This window comes from Nothobranchius furzeri, chromosome 6 (genome assembly GCF_043380555.1).
Source record: "Nothobranchius furzeri strain GRZ-AD chromosome 6, NfurGRZ-RIMD1, whole genome shotgun sequence".
Taxonomy (NCBI): Eukaryota; Metazoa; Chordata; class Actinopteri; order Cyprinodontiformes; family Nothobranchiidae; genus Nothobranchius; species Nothobranchius furzeri.
The window spans coordinates 53,816,519-53,834,245 of NC_091746.1; the positions used below are offsets into that span (position 1 = coordinate 53,816,519).

The following is a 17,727-nucleotide window of genomic DNA, read 5'->3' on the forward strand; positions in this document are numbered from 1 at the left end:
TCCTCACCAACACGCCACAGTATGTGAGGCTGCACAACTGTATATACTCAAATCAAGTCAAATACTAATCAAGCGCACGCGTGCGTTTGCACCTATGGTTTGCACACCCACACACAAGGACAATTTAGACAGACCAATCAACCTGACAGTTTTTGGACTGTGGGAGGAAGCCAGACTACCTGGAGAGAACCCATGCATAAGCAGGGAGAACATGCAAAGTCCTTGCAGAAAGACCCCAGGTTGGGATTTGAACCCAGAACCTTCTTGCTGTAAGGCAACAGTGCTAACCACAGCACCACTGTGCAGCCCTCAGAGAGACCAATCATTACAAAAAAAGTAAAAAATGGTTTCTCAGTGAACCTGCTCGTTAACACACAAATCGAAGACAATATTCCAAGATATGTAAAATGTGTTGATGCACCCGTCTTGTTCAAATGCCATTAATTTGGAAAACATTTTCCTTTCTCAGAATGTTAAAAGTCACCTGCTAGACTTTCACCCAATTAGGGAAACACAAATACAGCAAAATGTTTTTTTTTAGTTTATTGCAGATATTCTGTTATGTACACATATATTTACAAAACTATGGATTTTTTCGTTTTTCAATTTCATTTTGAAATGTACTAACAGCGGTAGCATAACTTCCTGTTTTCTACATAAGAATGATCCTATACAATCATCAAAAGGCAGGCTACAAAAACAGAAAGAGGACCATCTGGCTTTGATACAAGTCGGACCAGGCTGATTCACATGGTTGAAAAATAAATACTATTGACAAAAAAAAAATCCCAATAATCTATCGACCACAAGCACTTAACATGAGCCTTTGTCCAAATGTAAAATACACCTCTAACACTCACTCTTGTGTGGTGAAGTGAATATCATTTGAGTTTCTAATTTGCATTCTGGTAAACTGAAGTGCTGATTTGATGGTGAAACTGGGTAGAAGAAGAAGAAAATATCATTTCTATAGCACCTCTCAAGATAAAAATCACAAGGTGCTTCACAAAAACAAAAAAATGTAAAAATATAAAAGAGAATTTAGAAAATGGTTAAAACATATTTAAAATGAGCAAAAAATAAACAATTGTGATGAAAAAAAATGTTACGAAAGAGAGAGAGAGTGACTAGGAAAGCGGGAAATCAGTGGATCCTGAGGAAGGTGGAATAGGTGGGGAGAGCAGAATAGAGAGTGGTGTAGAAGGTCATACAAAAGCCAGCTTGAACAAGTGAGTCTTCAGCTGCTTTTTGAAGGAGACCACTGAGTCCACTGATCTCAGGCTCAGGGGGAGAGAGTTTCAGAGTCTGGGGGCCACAGCAGCAAATGATCTGTCACCTTTGATCTGGTGTGCTGCACAACCAGTAGGCTTTGCTCACTGGACCTCAGGGACCTGCTGGGGGTGTAGGGACTCAGATCACCAATGTAAGGTGGTGCTTGTCCATGTAAGGCCCTATAGACCAGAACCAGGATCTTGCAACTGACTCAGAGGAGCAGCAATGACTCCAAGGACTATTTAAATGTTTTTATAGCTGAATTAAGCTAATCTCAGGTATCTAAACAGTCTTATTTATCACTGAACTTGTATTTTTTATGCAGCAATATTTCTGCACAAAACATGGATAAGATCCTGGCAAAATGACAAGTGCCCAAGAGTTTTTGAGCAGCTGGTGGAAAAAAATAAAAGAAACATATCAATGAATATTTTCTATTGAGGTGTTCAACACACCACAGCAAACTGGTTAAACTGGAGCAGCTTGAGTATATAACTGCTGTTGTTGCTCTAATTATTTGGTGTAAAACTTATACAGAATGAGCTAAATGTGGAATCTGCTAATAAATTGAGGACAGAGGAAGTATCACCAGTACTCGTGTCTTTAGATATGTTTTAGTTATTTTATTACCATATAAACTGAACACTATCTTCCTTCTGCTGAGTTTTAAATAGGTGTGAAAATTTCCAACATTTAAAAGCTGCATTCATGAGATGACTTAGCCATTAGAAAAATTTCCCTGCCTGACCTGTTCCCACCTGGAATTTGGAGAAGAAATAGTGATTAACGTGTGTTTTCTAGATTTAACAGGACGATATGGTGGAAAATGTGTATTTGGTGACACATCTTCACTATAAGACTGGATCTTCTGATGATCTTCTGATTGCAGGCCAGGTTTTACTTTCCGCTGAGACAGCTCCCCATTTCTGACAAACCTATCCTATAAAGCTCTGAACATTCACAAAGACACCTTACTGTCACAGGTTAGATGGCTGCAGCTCATTATTTCTGATTGACATTTTATTTACATTGAATTTTACATGAAAACAACAAGCTGGGATTTTGGAGATGTGTTGCATCCTGCAAACTGAACACAATTAGACTGATCATTAAATAAAAATCTACTTATTTTCCATCAACACAAGAAACGTGTCTCTCAAAATGTATTTAAGTGTCTCAGAACAGGAGAAGATTCTGTGAGAAAGGAACCAAATCATGGTCTGACATCAGAAACTAGCAGCAAAATGCTTCTCTGTTAAATATTTAGCTCAAGAGCTGCATTCAAGTCTCAAATCTCCTAAAAGACAAATGGATCTAAAAAAAAAAGAAAATAAAAAAATAGAAACATTGAGTCAACACCGTCTTGTTTTCAATTTTGTGCAAGTTGCAGATTATTACAAACGTTTATTGTTAATTTTGAAATAATATTTTCCCTTCATGATCTTAAAAGTGTAAATGTAACGCTTAATATAAAAATGGACAATTAAACGGTAAATATGTCCTACTTTTTATTAGCTCTCGAATCATTTTAATATAGAGGAAGTCTGGGGGCTGGACAGTGATTTAGAAGCAGACGTACACTGTAAAAAATAAAATGTTGCATTTACTTAAGTTATGCCAACTGGTTCCACTAAAACTAGTTGATTAAATGTAAACAGTAATATACATTGTTATACATTGTGTTCAAAGTAAATGTATATTACTCTTTACATTTAAGCAACTAGGCTTAATAGGAACCAGTTGAAATAACTTGGTTCAGTAAATTTAACATCTTTTTTTATAGTGTGCACACTGAAGAGCCACAACAAATACCTGGCATGTATGATGTTCTCATCCTAAGGCCACAGTTTAAAGAAAACCATATTCTGAGCAGTGAGCTGAAGATAAACATCTGAAAAATAAATTCACTGTTCGCCAACTTTCAAACAACAACAACAACAAAAAAAAAAAACATTTTAATAACAGTCAATTTGCCAGCATCTGACTGAAGCATCATTTCCGTTTCTCCATCTAATGTTGGGTTTTCTCTGCACATGAGCAGTCTCCGTGCATGTTCTAGTCCAGCTCCTCTCCATCCACTGTTGCATGTTTATAAGTGCAGATGCTGTCACAACTCCTCCTCCTCCTCCTCCTCCTCCTCCTCCTCCTCCTCTCAGCGTTATTGTTATCAATAAACCAACAATGAATACTTCAAAATATAAATAGAAATGTGTCTAAAACCTGACATATTTTGGTCCTTTTAAGTCTTTTCTAAATATTTGAATGTTTAGACTTTCATTTTGCTTTTAGCTATTCTCGCTCCACTCTGGCATGATGCTGACACTATGTACAGAGTGATACTGATGTGGTGATAGCGTACGCTGGATGCCGTGTGTATAGAGGTACTCGTTTCCTTGTAAGCCAGCTGTTGGCGACTGGATCCCAGCTCCAGGACTGCACTGGCGGCCCAGAGTCTGGTGGGTCATGGAGCTCTGGTACATAGCAGTGTGGTGGCCCTCGCCCATTTGTGGCGAGGGGTGACCTCCCACTGCACCTAGTCTAGACACCAGAGACCCTGAGGTGAAGTGAGCGGAGAAGTGCTGGTAAGGCAGCCTCTCTATCGGCTGCATGGTGGTGACGGAACAGCTGCCGTAAGGTGAGACGCTGGCCCAGGTGTTGCAGCTGATATCCTCCAAACTGGGAACGGGCTCCGTGCCTTGGGAAGCACTGGCATACATGCAGGCCTGGCGCTGGCTGGACTCACTGCGGTAGGGCGCACCGGCCAGGCTGAGGCTCTGAGGGTAGCCAACAGGACGGTAGTAATGGTCCTCCTCACTGGATGAACTCTCCAGATATGTTTTCTTATAGCTGTGCTCTCCTGAGTGACAGTCATCCTCCACTGGGAGTAAAAATACAGAAAAATTAAATTAAAAAACTGTTATTTTAGAGAAATCATTCACAGTTCAGAAATTCAAACCATCTTGTCTCGCAGTTTATGTTACTGAGTAAGCTTGTGCACTGTAAAATCGGATTAGAAATCTTGATTGGCGACACTAAAATTTAATTAACCTTATGCAACAACAGTTATTATCTTTCTATACCAAACTGTGAATATTTATTAATTAATCACTAATTGGTTTATGACAGAAGCCTTTTGATTAAGTCGACAAAACTTGGTTAAGTAAATTCTTTGTTTCATTTTTAGAGTGTAGAGGCTGGAAAATGCTGAAAATGATTTTATTTCGGCAATTTTGGATTAAACCTATGAAAGAGCTTTGATGGAATTTCACTATATAACAAACTTGTATTTTTATATTTATAAATTCTACTAACAATTATGTAAAAATCCTCTTTGATTCGCTTAATAAACCGATTTTGGAACTTGGTAGCACACAAGAGACATGATTGAAATGCAAGGTAAAGAAAATGGACAGTTTTTACTGAACGTTTTAAAGAGAATGTGATGGTACTAATAATTTAAAAGCCCATATTGTAACAAAAACATCATAAATGTGTAAACTGATGGTTTAAATACAATTTGAGATTTAGAACAATTAAACCCTTCTGCAGGTCATGACTGTTCAAAGCAGCCCCGCAGAGCGCCCTACCTTTCCTCTTAATGCAGTACTCTTGGCCGTGTTCATGTGGAATCGGGTAGGAACTGGACTGAGGCAGAATATCCTGGGATGTGCTCGTAATCCCGTTCTCACACTGAGAGTACTGGGAGCTCAGAGCGCTGGGTGTGACGATGCCCTGGACGTCCCCGCTGAACGGACTCTGGCTGGAGCCAACTCTTTGTCGCACAGTGCTGCGAGGCACGACTGGGTACTCTTTGGTGCTATACACACACACACACACACACACACACACACACACACACACACACACACACACACACACACACACACACACACACACACACACACACACACACACACACACACACACACACAGTGTTGAATTATCTTTTACACACTACTATGTGTGTGCAACACTTGGATCCAAAAATCAGTGAAGTTCATTCCAAGATCAGTTCTCAGAGACAACAAACAGTCCCTCCCACTCATGACACACACATCATTGTGCTGCTTTTTTTCTTTCTCTCTTTCAGGCACAGCGGCGGTTGAAAAGTGACCTGGTTTTACAATAAGCTCTCCCTTTAAACGTGTAACCAAGTGCAGGAGTGCACCACTTCCTGCACGGCCAGAACAGATAACGGCCTATAAGATGAATAGGTTGGTTTCTATTTTTAATACATTCATTTCTTAACTAGAAATTTCTAAAACATTGCATTCAAATAACACTTTTAGGGATTTTCTGCAGCCAAAAAAAGGTATTTCCCTAAAAAGTTTAGTATTTCATACTAAATGTTAAAGGAAGGATGTAGGAGAGTGGCGCCTTAGGAAAGCCAAACAGCCTTTCCAGTGTTAGCTGATTTGGGATTTCTTCATTTGGAAGCCCTCACTTTCTAACAGCCCCCCCACCCACCCCCCACCCCCCAACATATATAAAGACTGTGGGTTTTTTATAAAACCAGATTTTATCCTTTGAAAAAGTGTTTTCTATGCATGTGGACTTGTGCTCCAGCTCTCATCTGGACTGAATAATAGACTAAAGTGGTCTTGGACTGCCTTGGCTGCCTGACCGAGAGATATTCACCGGTTTAACTCCGACACACACACACACACACACACACACACACACACACACACACACACACACACACACACACACACGCGCGCGCGCGCGCGCGCGCGCGCAGTTGGAGCATTCTAGTTATAAAACAAAGAAAACTCTGGAGGAGAGATGTTCTTGTTTCAGAGGTTTTGCCAGATCAGCCATAAAAGTCTTGAGCATGAAAACTGGCTGGGATTCAAAAGCCACACTTACATCACTGAAAACAACTCTGACTGAAAGTCACACTCAGCGCTGGCGTGCATTCGGGCGATCGGAGGATTAAAGCCGGGTTTGTTAAAGCCACAGAGCAACCATGTCGGCGTTTCCTGCCCAGCTGACGTGACGTTTATCTGCTCGTGACTTCACTCAGCACGAGTGATCGCTTCCTGATATCAGAGTACCAAAAAAGCTGAAAGTTCAGACGGAACAGTACCTCTGCATCCTGGACATCCTGTGCAACTCCATATCATCACTTCCACGGAAGCCTTTAGCAAACGGGTTGTTTTCAATCTTCAACTGGGTGATCTGAAACAGACAAACAGCGTCGTTTAAAACCGAATCATGTTCATATTACACGTCTTTACGTCTGCTACAAGCTTTTGTTTTGTTTTATACATCTTATTTATGTTACAGGTAATAAAAAGATGTCCAGAATAAAAATGTCATGGATTTCTTTGCAATGCAGACAGGGCGGGCCAGTGCCGCCATAACAGCAAGCTTGCCCCCCCCCCCCATCCCCCCCCCCCCCCCGCTGAGGTGTGGGCGGCAGTTTCATTATTCCTGATTATTTTGTTAATTTAGCCCAAGATGTGAAACCAAAGAAAGAAGTTGAAAAGATATGCTGAGACAAATACTGATAAAAATACACAAGATAGCAAAATAAATGCTTATTTAGCAAAATAGACATTATTTAAACTTACTGAACAGCTGCTGTATGAAAAGAAACTGACTTTCTGTCATCTTACTGTTGTGAACACTCAATACAGCATTTCTTTTCTAAAACCTAAAAATTTTGCTTTTTTAAAAAAAGATTTTGCTTAATTAAAAAGCATCATTTCAGCATTCATTGCTTTGCTCAATTCTGACGTTTTGACGGTTTTACAACGAGTTTATGTTTAACGTTTCTCAGATGAGCCTAACTTGTCTCAATGCAACTAACAGATAAACCTTTTCCGAAGTCCTGTAAGCTCACAAAATCATCTCAGTCGTATTTTAGTGCCTGATCTATAAAGCTCCAGATGCAAATAATATATGACTTCCTATTTTGGATAAAAACTTCTTTTACCAAAAGCAAGAGCAGAATTTATTTAGAGAACAAACTGTAAATTTTAAATAATCCAACAGAGTTGAGGCAGAATACAGGGATGTCCCTCTTGGTCCTTACAGGTAATGAGTCGGCTGTTTTGTTGCAGCTCCAGCTTTCTGACAGGACTGCAGGTTTATGTCCATGCTGGCCAACACCTACAGCGAAACTTGTAAAATCCATCATGTGACACATTGCTGGCTTCTTGTTAATTCAAGGCGGCAGGCAGATGATTTATGTATTATTTCAGATTAAAAATAAACCTTAAGAGTAAAACATCTCCATTTTATTTTTCCTAAACTCTCATGTTTCCCAAATATTGATGCCATATTCTATTTTAAAACATTAAAAAATTTGAAAATGTCTTAAAGTTCAACGAGACAACACCACAGATTATTTACACTTGGATTAAAGATTGGGAAATTAGAGAAGAAAAAAGACAAACTTAATCATTCAGCTTTTTTGAAGCAATTTTCTTAGACAGGATGTCTAAAACTGTGCTCATTAAAATAACTGAAACTCACATAAACATAATTCCAGATGCTTTGGGTTGAGTTTGGAAAAAAAATACGACTTTAGAAAATCCTCCAAAAATCTTCAGAAAAACACATTAGGAAAGAAAAAAGTTCAGAAAAATGCTTTAATTGCAACTGAGGCAGGAAGGAGCAGAAACCCGAGACTTTGAGCATTTTTCATTAGCTGAAAGTCCAACAGGTGAACTGGACTCAAGCCGGCAGGACATAATGTTCTGGCAGATGTTTGACTGTTTGATTAGACAGTTGTGGTAAAACACTTGGAAATCAGAAATGCTTGTTTTCCTGCAGGTCTGGAAAGGCCTAATAATTAGCCTGGGGGTTACGATCCCAGCCCCCCAATAACATGCTGGAAAATAATGAATGCTTTCTGCAGAAAGCTGGTCATTTGTGCTTCCTGTTCCCAGAGGTGCGGAGACTCCTGATTGGCTACTGAGACTTATAAGCGTTTTCTCTCTTTTCTCCATTATTCCCTAAACAAGAACCATGCAGGCCTTATGGCTAAATGATGCTGAACAGACGCTGTTTACAGAAATGAATACTTCCAAGATGTTTTTCCCCTTTTCCTTTTTAAATAAATTGGACAGAGAATTAGATTCAGACTTTAAACCCTTTGCTTAAACTAAAATGTATTAATGAGGATTTGAGGAATTGTAATTATTCAAGTCTAATTTTATGCATAGGCAAAGTTTTATTGATTGTTGGGGAAGAAATAAAGGGAAATTTTCCAACTTTTCTGCTTTTATGGGTAGACTCAGAAATCAAAGCTAATTTCTACAAAATAATGAAATAAAGTTCAGCTGACTAAAAAAGAAAAAAGGGGAAAACACTTTTTGTTGTTTTATCATGTTTTGTTTTCATTCATCCTTTTGAAACACTGTGAATTTTCTGTCTGTGATACATTTTATATAAACTTTACTTACTTTTAATAGTAGAAAAAAATAGAACTTAAATTTGCAGTTTTTTTGCACACTTATGCACAACAAAAAGAAAGTTTAAATATTAAGGGATTTTAAATTAAATAATAACAACAACAACAACAATTATTATTATTATTATTATTATTAAACAACGACAATAATAATAATAATAATAATAATAATAATAAATTGGCAAGTTTTCAGTGGCAATATTTCCATAATTTTGTATAACTGTCTTTAATCTAAAATTGATCTACAAAATTGATTTCTTAAGTATATTATAATTATAATTAGGATTAATATCATTATTATTTATAAGAGCTCATCTCCGTGGTTAGACGTTTATAAATTCACATTTTTTCTTTACAAAAATCCAAAAATAAAACAAAAAATTTCTTACTTTGAAGTTTTGCTATTTCTCCGTTTGCAGCTGAACAACCAGGTCATTTAGCCGATAAAATCTAACCTCATACCATAAATTTAAATGTTGCCAATAAACTTTTTGATTAAAAATCAAACCAAAATAATATTTAAAGAAGAAGAAGAGGAGTTCCTACCTTGTGGTTCTGGTAAGAAGTGACCGCGATGAAGGCCGTCTCGGTGAACACGTGGGTGCAAAAGGCCGTGTTTTTGGAGCCGAAGCCGTTGTTTTCATCCGCTTTCACGATGTGAATCCTCGGCTGATACTTGTGCATCGAATTTAGGATGATCTGGAATAAAGATAAAAACAGTTTTTTTTAAAACAAACCCACCATGTTGTTTAGCTTTATGTTAATTAAAGCTGAGAAAAGTCACATAAGTTAAAGAAAAACCAATCAATCAATAAATAAAAAGAAGAGGCGTAGCTTTGGAAAAAAGTAAATAACGTTTTGCAAAACTATATTTTCGACTTCTTTCAGCAGAAAAACGACAGTTTTATTTTGATGGTGCAAACGATTTATTGCACAAGTCGACTTTTCTATTGTAGGTGTTGGTTTGAACAATATAAATAGAAATTTCTGCATATTGCTAAATGTTTTGCAGTAGCTATAGTAATTTATTTCAGAGTAAAAAAGAAACACTGAACACTATAAGCATAAACTTTTCCAGAGGAGACCCGTGCACAAAAATGACCTAAAACAACATGAATTAAACATATAGTCATTAACCTCTCAGAGCGTCAGCAGAAAAAGTTTTTTCCTCCAGATTTTGAGTTACTTTATTAAAAACAAACACTGATAATTAAAATAAATTAAATTAAGAAAAAAAATAATTATATATTTCACTCTAAACATTCAAAAAACAATTGAAAAGTGTGTTTCCATGGTAACAGTCACAGACGTTGCAAACAACGCCTCTCCTCCTTGATACCCAGTTTTTGATCACCGATGAGACGCAGCTCAAACAGAGGAGCCCTGAACTTAAACTGTAGGTAAATGTTGCATAAATAAATGTAATGTGTTTTGTCCCCGTAAGGTTCATTTACATTGAAAGTTAATGACACAAACTTCCCTTTTCTAAACTCCCCCACCTTTTTTTCCTCCCCCTCATCTCCTCCTACCTGTCCCATACAGACCATGTATCTCAGGCTGTTTTTATACCTGCCCTTCACTCCCATAGGAGACAAGGGATCCCCCCGCAGGACTCACGGGGGCATTCTAGCAGACAAACCCTGAGTCAACCACAGGCTGGCACCGATGGTCCCCCATAAAATCCTAAAACTTCATCTGATTTAGGAGAAAACCGCTTTTCTCTGCAGAGCAGAACAAAGCAGAATGTTTTTGGGTTCCTAAATGCCGCTTCTACAACTAAACTTGGACGGAGCAGAGAAAAAAGTAGGTTAAACAAAACATTTTTCATGTGCACATTCATTACTGGCTCATCTGTTGGCCCACAGAGATCCAGCCAAGACTGGGACATACCACAACAAGTCCATCAAACATGGCATTCAGTGCTGGAAAGTGAAATATATATAAATACATATATATATATATCTGACATGAAGACTCATTACAAGTTACTCTGGAAATTTGTGCATTCCAAAATAAGGGGGCTTTGTTGGTGTATTTGCAGACCACCCACAGGGAAGCCAGTGCACACCTCGTCTCCGTGGCCCAGTCACTGGTTCCTTGTACACCCCCCCCCCCCCCCCCCAGCCTCTGTGATACTATTTAATGACAGTGAGGGATCACTCTGGGTCTGGAGCGGCTGCCCTTTGCTTTCAGGCTCAGCAACATCTGAGAGTTTTCTCCGAGCCTCAGCATTTTGTACACCATCATCCAGTGCTCATCGGACTCTGCCACTCAAATATAAACAGCAGCGTCCCTCACACTCCACCCCTCCGCCTGTGTGTGGGGAAAGCACTGGGACGGACGGGGGAGCGGGCCGACCAAGTGAGAGGGAGATTAATAATCCTGAGAAGCATTCTGGGAGCCCAGAGTGAGATCAAAGCAACAAAAAGTCCAGCTTGGTATGAAACTTGAGACAAAATCACATTTTATTCAATAGGAACAATTTGGATCTGGATGAGAGATCAAAGTGATGAAGTTAGAAAACTCATAAATAAATCTACATCTGGATAATCTGATCAACTTCTAATTTTATTTTTAAACTATAGGGAAATCAATCCGTTTACTTCTTTTTATTCACAGATAAGCATTTAAAGTGATGTTTTTTAAATCACAAGACATGCCGTCTTCTCAAGTTTAACCAAAAAACTAGCATCATCATTACATAAGCTTTAAATACTACAAAAATCACATTCAACAGGCAGACTAAATGCTTTTTAAATCAACCAACTACCTAAACTACATTGTGCATGTGTTTCGGGGATTATTTACTTCTACCTGCACAATCAATAAATCACACAAAATGACAATGCAAACCTTTTTTTTCTCCAATTCCTTGTTTTATCTGAGCAGTTTGCATGATAGTCTCAGCTTCATGCCAGTCCTGCTACCTTTAGGCCTGCAGCCTCAGTCCTAAATCATCTCTGAGTTATTTCCACCAGCCGGACCAGCAGGCTGAGGTATTTGTGTTTCAGCCACCAGCGACTCATTTATGAATCCCGTGGTGAGAAAGAGGCCGAGCCAAGAACCACTGCAGCCAATCACAAAAGCACATTAACCAGAATTTTACAACATGGCTCAGCGAGCTCCAGTTTAATTTAACCAGCTGGCAATGCTGCAGTCTCTGTAGGTTGGAGGCCTGAATGCATGGAAATAAGCTTGATACACTGAAATTGGTCTAATTTTGCAGCTTAATATAAACCAACAGTAAATTATGCAGCAGAGGACTACGTTATTTTATTAAAGCGTTGTGCACACAATGTGTGTTTTCTTCTAAAATAATTTTAGTGGGAAATCTAAACACAATGCTTTAGCTTGTGTCTTTTAAAAGATGTCCTTTAATCATTGCATCTGGTAGCAACACTAAGACTGTTTTCACTTGAGTAGCACAGATTGTTCTTGAAGAATTTAGTGTTATTAACTTTGGGATTGTTCTGTTTGTGCAGCAAGACACCTCATTAGACCTCAGCGTTCTCATCAGCTCTAGATGTGATGAAAAACTCCTGCCAGCGGGACAGTTTGAGAATAAAATAAGTGATGTGATTGTGCTCTCTTAGAAAAAGCCTGAGTCCAGATGTAGAGTAATGAGGAACATGGGTACCACATTCATTACTGACGCAGGGGTGAGGGGCTCAAGGGGTCTTTATGCTAGAAAAGGGCATTTTTCTTTCTTTCCATTCATGCAGGATGGAAATAAAATAAAGTTTGTATTAAATGAAGAAACTGTCTTAAATAGCATGCGAGAACTGATATTTTCCTGCATATTCTCCCAAATGAACAAATAACATCCAAACTTTTACTCCCATTAACATTCAGGAGCAACACTACCATTGTTTTGATTTTACAAATGTTTTAGTTTAAGTTATTAACATGCAGAATGTTTACAGAAAAGACAAACTAACTAACTAACTAAATAAATAAATAAATAAATAATGGATAATGAGCAAATGGATTTCTCAATAAATAATGCTAATTGGCAAATTGCAAAACATCCTTTTATTTATTTATAGTAAAATTAGCTGTTTGTGCTTCACAGAACAAAAAAAAAACCTTTATGTGTAATTTAAATAATAAAACAACTAAATTGTATTTTTTAAATAGATAAAACAAGCACAAAACTATGTTGAAGTTAACTAAATTAGCCAGATATTTCATATTTGTATGTTAGGGCTGACATTCGGGAACATATAAATTAAAATCAGATCAGATGAAACTCTTTTTTTCCCCTTCTTGGCTCGTTTATCTTTTAAATTAATGCCCTTTTTAATTTGTCTATAATAATAATAATAATAATAATAATAATAATAATAATAATTAGAAAATAAGAATACTTTTCTAATTTTAGATACTTGACGACTAGATATTCCAAGACTCAAGTAACAGCAAAGTCATTTCCACCATTCTGACCCATAAATGTGCAAAAACGCGCCCCTTTGCAAAAGGCGCATTCAGACTGCGTCACATGCGCAAAACACACCAAGCAGAACCTCTTTTGGTCATTGCAGCGCACAGATCTCTAATAGCAGCAGGCACCTACGTGTCCGAACGGGTCCAGGTGGTTGTTCGTGAGCTTCAGCTTCTGGAAGGAGACCAGCTGCCTCATCCAGTGGGCCCCGGTGGCCGGAGAGTCCGGATGGACGTAGAGCCTCCCGGGCATGGCAGGCTCTGCCTTTCCGGTCACAGACCTGACATAAAGCACAACACAAACTCGGTCACGCTTGGGAATGACGCGCGCACGCACAGATCCATGGAGACAGAAACAGAGAAAATTATATTATTATTCATTTTAATTTTAAAATGAAACAAAAACTGTTTATTTGATAGCAAAAAAAAAATAAATAAAATAAAAAAAAAAATAAGATGCACAGGCATTTTGTATGTGCGCACGGCTGCAGATTAATCAATGAAGTGACCCAGAAGGTGTCATCCTGCAGTAACCGGTGTTAGATAAAGGACAGAATTAGTTCCAGACACTGCTCTGCTCTGGTCATTATCTCTGGTATTGGCATGTGATGATCCTCTTTAAGTATCGCCTCTTTAAAAAGGCACTGACCCAAAAACAGCCGCTGCTTCTCCGAGGTCGGAGATCACAAATATTTTTATCCAAATGTCAGAATTCATTGCGCATTTAGGAGCTGTGGGAAAAGTCATCAACATCCACCCAGAATTCCAGAGAAAGTCAGCTCCAACTGAAGCGCGCACCCCTGCAGGCTGCAGGTCTTGGCAAACTGGAGAAAACACACAACTCATAATTCTGAAGGAAATACTGTGCTCACTTCCGACTGTCGTCCATCAGGACGAAATAAAACTTCCTGTTGGAATGCTGCTCCAGAAAGAGCAACTAGTGTGTGTGTGTGTAAAAATGGTATAACGTCTGGTTTTTTACGCACCATTTATTGTCTGCGAACTTGTACCGATGATCATCCGCAGGAACAACATCCATCAGGAGAATATACTTCGTTTTGGGGTTTAATCCTGTCACTTTCACTTTGAAGCTTGGAAACATTCTCCTGCAAAAAAATAGAAGCACGTTTTTTTTTGTTTTCTGAAGAAAACAACAAATGTATCTCGAGTTTAGGCCCAACTTTCTTAAATATAAGTGCTTTTCATCCAAACCCTAAACGGAACGGGACATGGCGTTCGTTTCATGAGTCCGAATTGCACTCTAAACTAAACACAATTAAAGTATACACTAAACTCACACGAGACCAACAGAATTACAAAAATGCTTTTATTTAGTTTGGAGAGGAAAGTCGTATTTTTAGGGCAGGGCGTTTGTCTGAGAGTTTTTCTTTCTGCAGGTCATTTTCCCCCCTATGGTTCTTTATGGAAGACAGCATAAAACAATACTTGATATAGCCCATGCAATCCTGCAAGACAATAAAAAGGGCAACGTATAATGCCTGACAGAGATTAAAACATTCTGCAGCTGGGAGATTAAACAAAACATTGTCGCTGCAGAGCGCGTGGTGTCATCGCTGCGTTAAATTATTAATATGAATCATTTACAGGACAAGTGTGGGCTGTTAGCCACGCAGCAGACACCAGCGGTCCTCATGCATACATTTATGTTCACACTCCGCCTGCACGTGCGTTGTTTTGACAGGATGCAGCCTGACACACACACACACACACACACACACACACACACACACACACACACACACACACACACACACACACACACACACACACACACACACACACACACACACACACACACACACACACACACACACACACCAAAAAGTAAAGACCCAGTCTAAAATACATAAAACTGGATTAAAAAAAGATGTTTTTTCTGTCTCTTTAAAAATTGTGACGTCACCTCTACATTTCCAAACCCTCCAATAAAACAAGATAAAATTCTGAAATAAAATGACAAATTGTCTCACCGTCCGGCTTTGGTTATAATCATCTCCGTTCCCACCTCGTGAAACTTCATCCAAAGTTCCCTCTCGTGTAGGTAGACTTTAATTCCCTCCATTCCCTTAAAAATGAAACCATTTGGCGCTTAAAAGTCTCATCAAGCCACAAATAGATCCCTTGTTTTGAGCGTCTGTCTTGTGGGCAAAGTTTAGTTGACACACTTCCCTCATGAATCTCACGTGTTGTTTTATGTGTGCAATAAAACATGCATTTAGCATGCATGCACAACATGCACAAGGGTAACAAAAATCCTGGATCACTGTGTGTTTGTGGATTTAGGTCTGTAGATCACACATAATGCAGTTCTGGACAAACTGTATTTTTAGACACACTCAAATTAAATATTGTTTTTAAAAATCTGATGCACTTTGAGTTGTCTGAGCAAACAAAATTATCAAAATAAAAACAAACTCTGGACATTTTTAAGAAAAATAAATCCCAACCTATAATAATATCTAAACATCTACTGTGGAAGACATTAAACTTAAATAAAAGCAAATGCTCAAAAACTTTTAAAAATGTTTTTTTACCCCCAAGTGTGAGTTAAAAACAGCTGACCCAGGTGAAAAAGGGCTGACCCCTGAGTTAGTGGCCTACAGAAGCCCACTCGCCTCCTGCTGCAGACACACTGACCTGCTGGATGTAAGTTGTCTGTGAAGATGGGGATTTGCTGGAGGTTCCGTTTTGTTTCTCGGGTTTATTGTCCGTCTGCAATTCCCTTGAATCCGAACCAGTTGGAGAGTTTTGGATTACAAAAGTCTCCTCTTGGTCCGCCATGACCGGAGCTCACCAGAACTACTGACACAGAGAGGTGGGAGGGTGAGATCTCAGCTTTTGCTGGACAGAGTTTCTGAATTTGGATGAAAACAGGCGGAAATAAGGAAACATTACGTGCATGGACTAATAAAATCCTGTTCTATTGATGAAAATTTAGTTAATCAAACAAAATAAAATGTGTAACTGGTCAATTTTAAGGAAAGTCGTCTTTCTTTGATGGATTTAACAAGACGTTTCCTCATGAAAAATGGATATTTGACAAAAACTGCTTATTTCTTCTTATTTGTAGGGATTGTGCTGCTCATTCCGATTCACCACACCCTCTTTGAAATCTATCCCTCAGCATGTTTCGACAGTAAATCGGGCTTATTTATGTGTTTCGAGTCCAGAACAGAAACAAAGCGCACATTTCGGGAGCTCCAAGATGGTGTTTTGCGTCTGCACAGACCTGCGACTCCATACGATAACCCCGCTATCAGCTGCGGCCACGATGGGGAGACTGGAGAGTGGAATCAGCTTACCTAAAAAAGCAGAAAACCGCGTCCCCGCGCGCTGGAACCAACATAAACACGTAAACAGCAGCGCTCAAGTCAGATAATCCAGGCGTTGAAACCGCTCAGCGTCTCCATGAAGCCTCCCCTTCCTACTGTCCAGATTTCCTCCAAACAGAGCCGGCACCATCAGGATCCAATCAGAGCTCCGTGACACGAGACGCTTCTCTGCGTCTTTTTGAGCATTTCTTCTAAAAAGCTTGAGCTCCGTTTTTGTGCACAGACCCGGATAGCGCTAAAGCTGTAGCCGGATCCCGGTGGAGCTGCTCCGATACCTCCTTCTCCCCTCCTCTCTCTGTCAGGCTCTGGTTTGTCAGGTCCACGGCTTCCTCTCTTTCCCGCAGCAGCTCGTCACTATTCATCAGTGGCCAAACAACGCCAAGCGGAAACGGAGTCCGAGACGTGGGAGTGGTGGTGAGGGGGCGGAGGAGCACGGCAGAAGGAGGAGGAGGGAGGGGGTGTTGCCCGAGCACGCATAGCATTGGTTTGCATCCCAAAATAATGATTCCTTCCAGGTCTCCACCCCAGGTTTTCTTATTTATCCACTCTAACCCTCTCTGTAATCCCAGTCTTTTATCCACATGTTTATGGTCTCGTGTGCCATTACGCGCGGATTTACGCACAACCACCTTTTACTCCAAGTCTGCAAAACAAGCTCTGCTCACGTCACATATGTCTAACAGGAGATGCATCCGTTCAAGAAGATGTTTACAAGCAAACTAGGCTAGATTCTAAAAGCAAAACAAAATATATTGAAAATAAAAAAGAAAGCAGTTTAAAGTCCCAATGAAATTTATCTCCGCATTTGACCCATGGGGAGTGGCTAGCTACAGCTGTGGCTGAGCTCGGGAACTATGTGGTGGTTTAACCCCCCAATCCAACTCCTTAAGGTTGAGTGCCAAGCAGGGAGGCATTGGGTCTCATTTTAAGGTCTTATTACCCAACTGTATTCCTATTCCCAGGAATTCCTATTCTCAACCTAGGCCACTGAAGGTGATTTATTATGGACTAATGTTCATAATTTAGCCAAATCACTTTGGATTTAATGTTTTTATTTCTCATGTAAAGGAAGAACTTTAAAAGGGAAAAATCAAGAACCGTACATCAGGGTCAAAAGTTACATGTGTGATTTTTAGTTTTTACTTTTACGCAAATGAGTCTCATATCATCCGGAAAACGCACAGAGTAAATAACACTCACAAAACAGAGTTATCCTTCTTGTAAACAGGTTATCTCATG

At 39.2% G+C, this 17,727-nt stretch overlaps 1 protein-coding gene across 5 annotated transcripts; it reads right to left on the reverse strand.

Moving 5' to 3' along the window:
- Positions 1–528: 528 nt before the first annotated feature.
- tbx5a (T-box transcription factor 5a) lies at positions 529–16,978 on the reverse strand. Of its 5 annotated transcripts, none has more exons than XM_054744353.2 (9): positions 16,459–16,978; positions 15,794–15,955; positions 15,127–15,221; positions 14,122–14,241; positions 13,269–13,416; positions 9,242–9,394; positions 6,362–6,453; positions 4,860–5,089; positions 529–4,150 (listed from the first exon to the last, which is right to left on the reverse strand). In XM_054744353.2, the coding sequence occupies exons 2-9, from the start codon at positions 15,935–15,937 to the stop codon at positions 3,558–3,560; spliced, it is 1,575 nt and encodes a 524-aa protein (XP_054600328.2). In that variant the 5' UTR covers positions 15,938–15,955; positions 16,459–16,978; the 3' UTR covers positions 529–3,557. The 5 variants fall into 5 exon arrangements, with proteins under 5 accessions (XP_054600328.2, XP_070408872.1, XP_054600329.2 ...); XM_070552771.1 differs by having other exon boundaries at positions 15,794–15,958; XM_054744354.2 differs by having other exon boundaries at positions 16,386–16,978.
- Positions 16,979–17,727: the final 749 nt, after the last annotated feature.

What these genes read in the sequence shown, in the direction of transcription:
- tbx5a (XM_054744353.2), bottom strand. Translation starts at nt 15,937, where the DNA reads ATGGCGGACCAAGAGGAGACTTTTGTAATCCAAAACTCTCCAACTGGT. An exon ending in AGACAACTTACATCCAGCAG is followed by an intron (nt 15,222 to 15,793) that starts GTCAGTGTGTCT and finishes TTCATTTTTAAG; the next exon opens with GGAATGGAGGGAATTAAAGT. An exon ending in GTACTGCATTAAGAGGAAAG is followed by an intron (nt 4,151 to 4,859) that starts GTAGGGCGCTCT and finishes TTTTACTCCCAG; the next exon opens with TGGAGGATGACTGTCACTCA.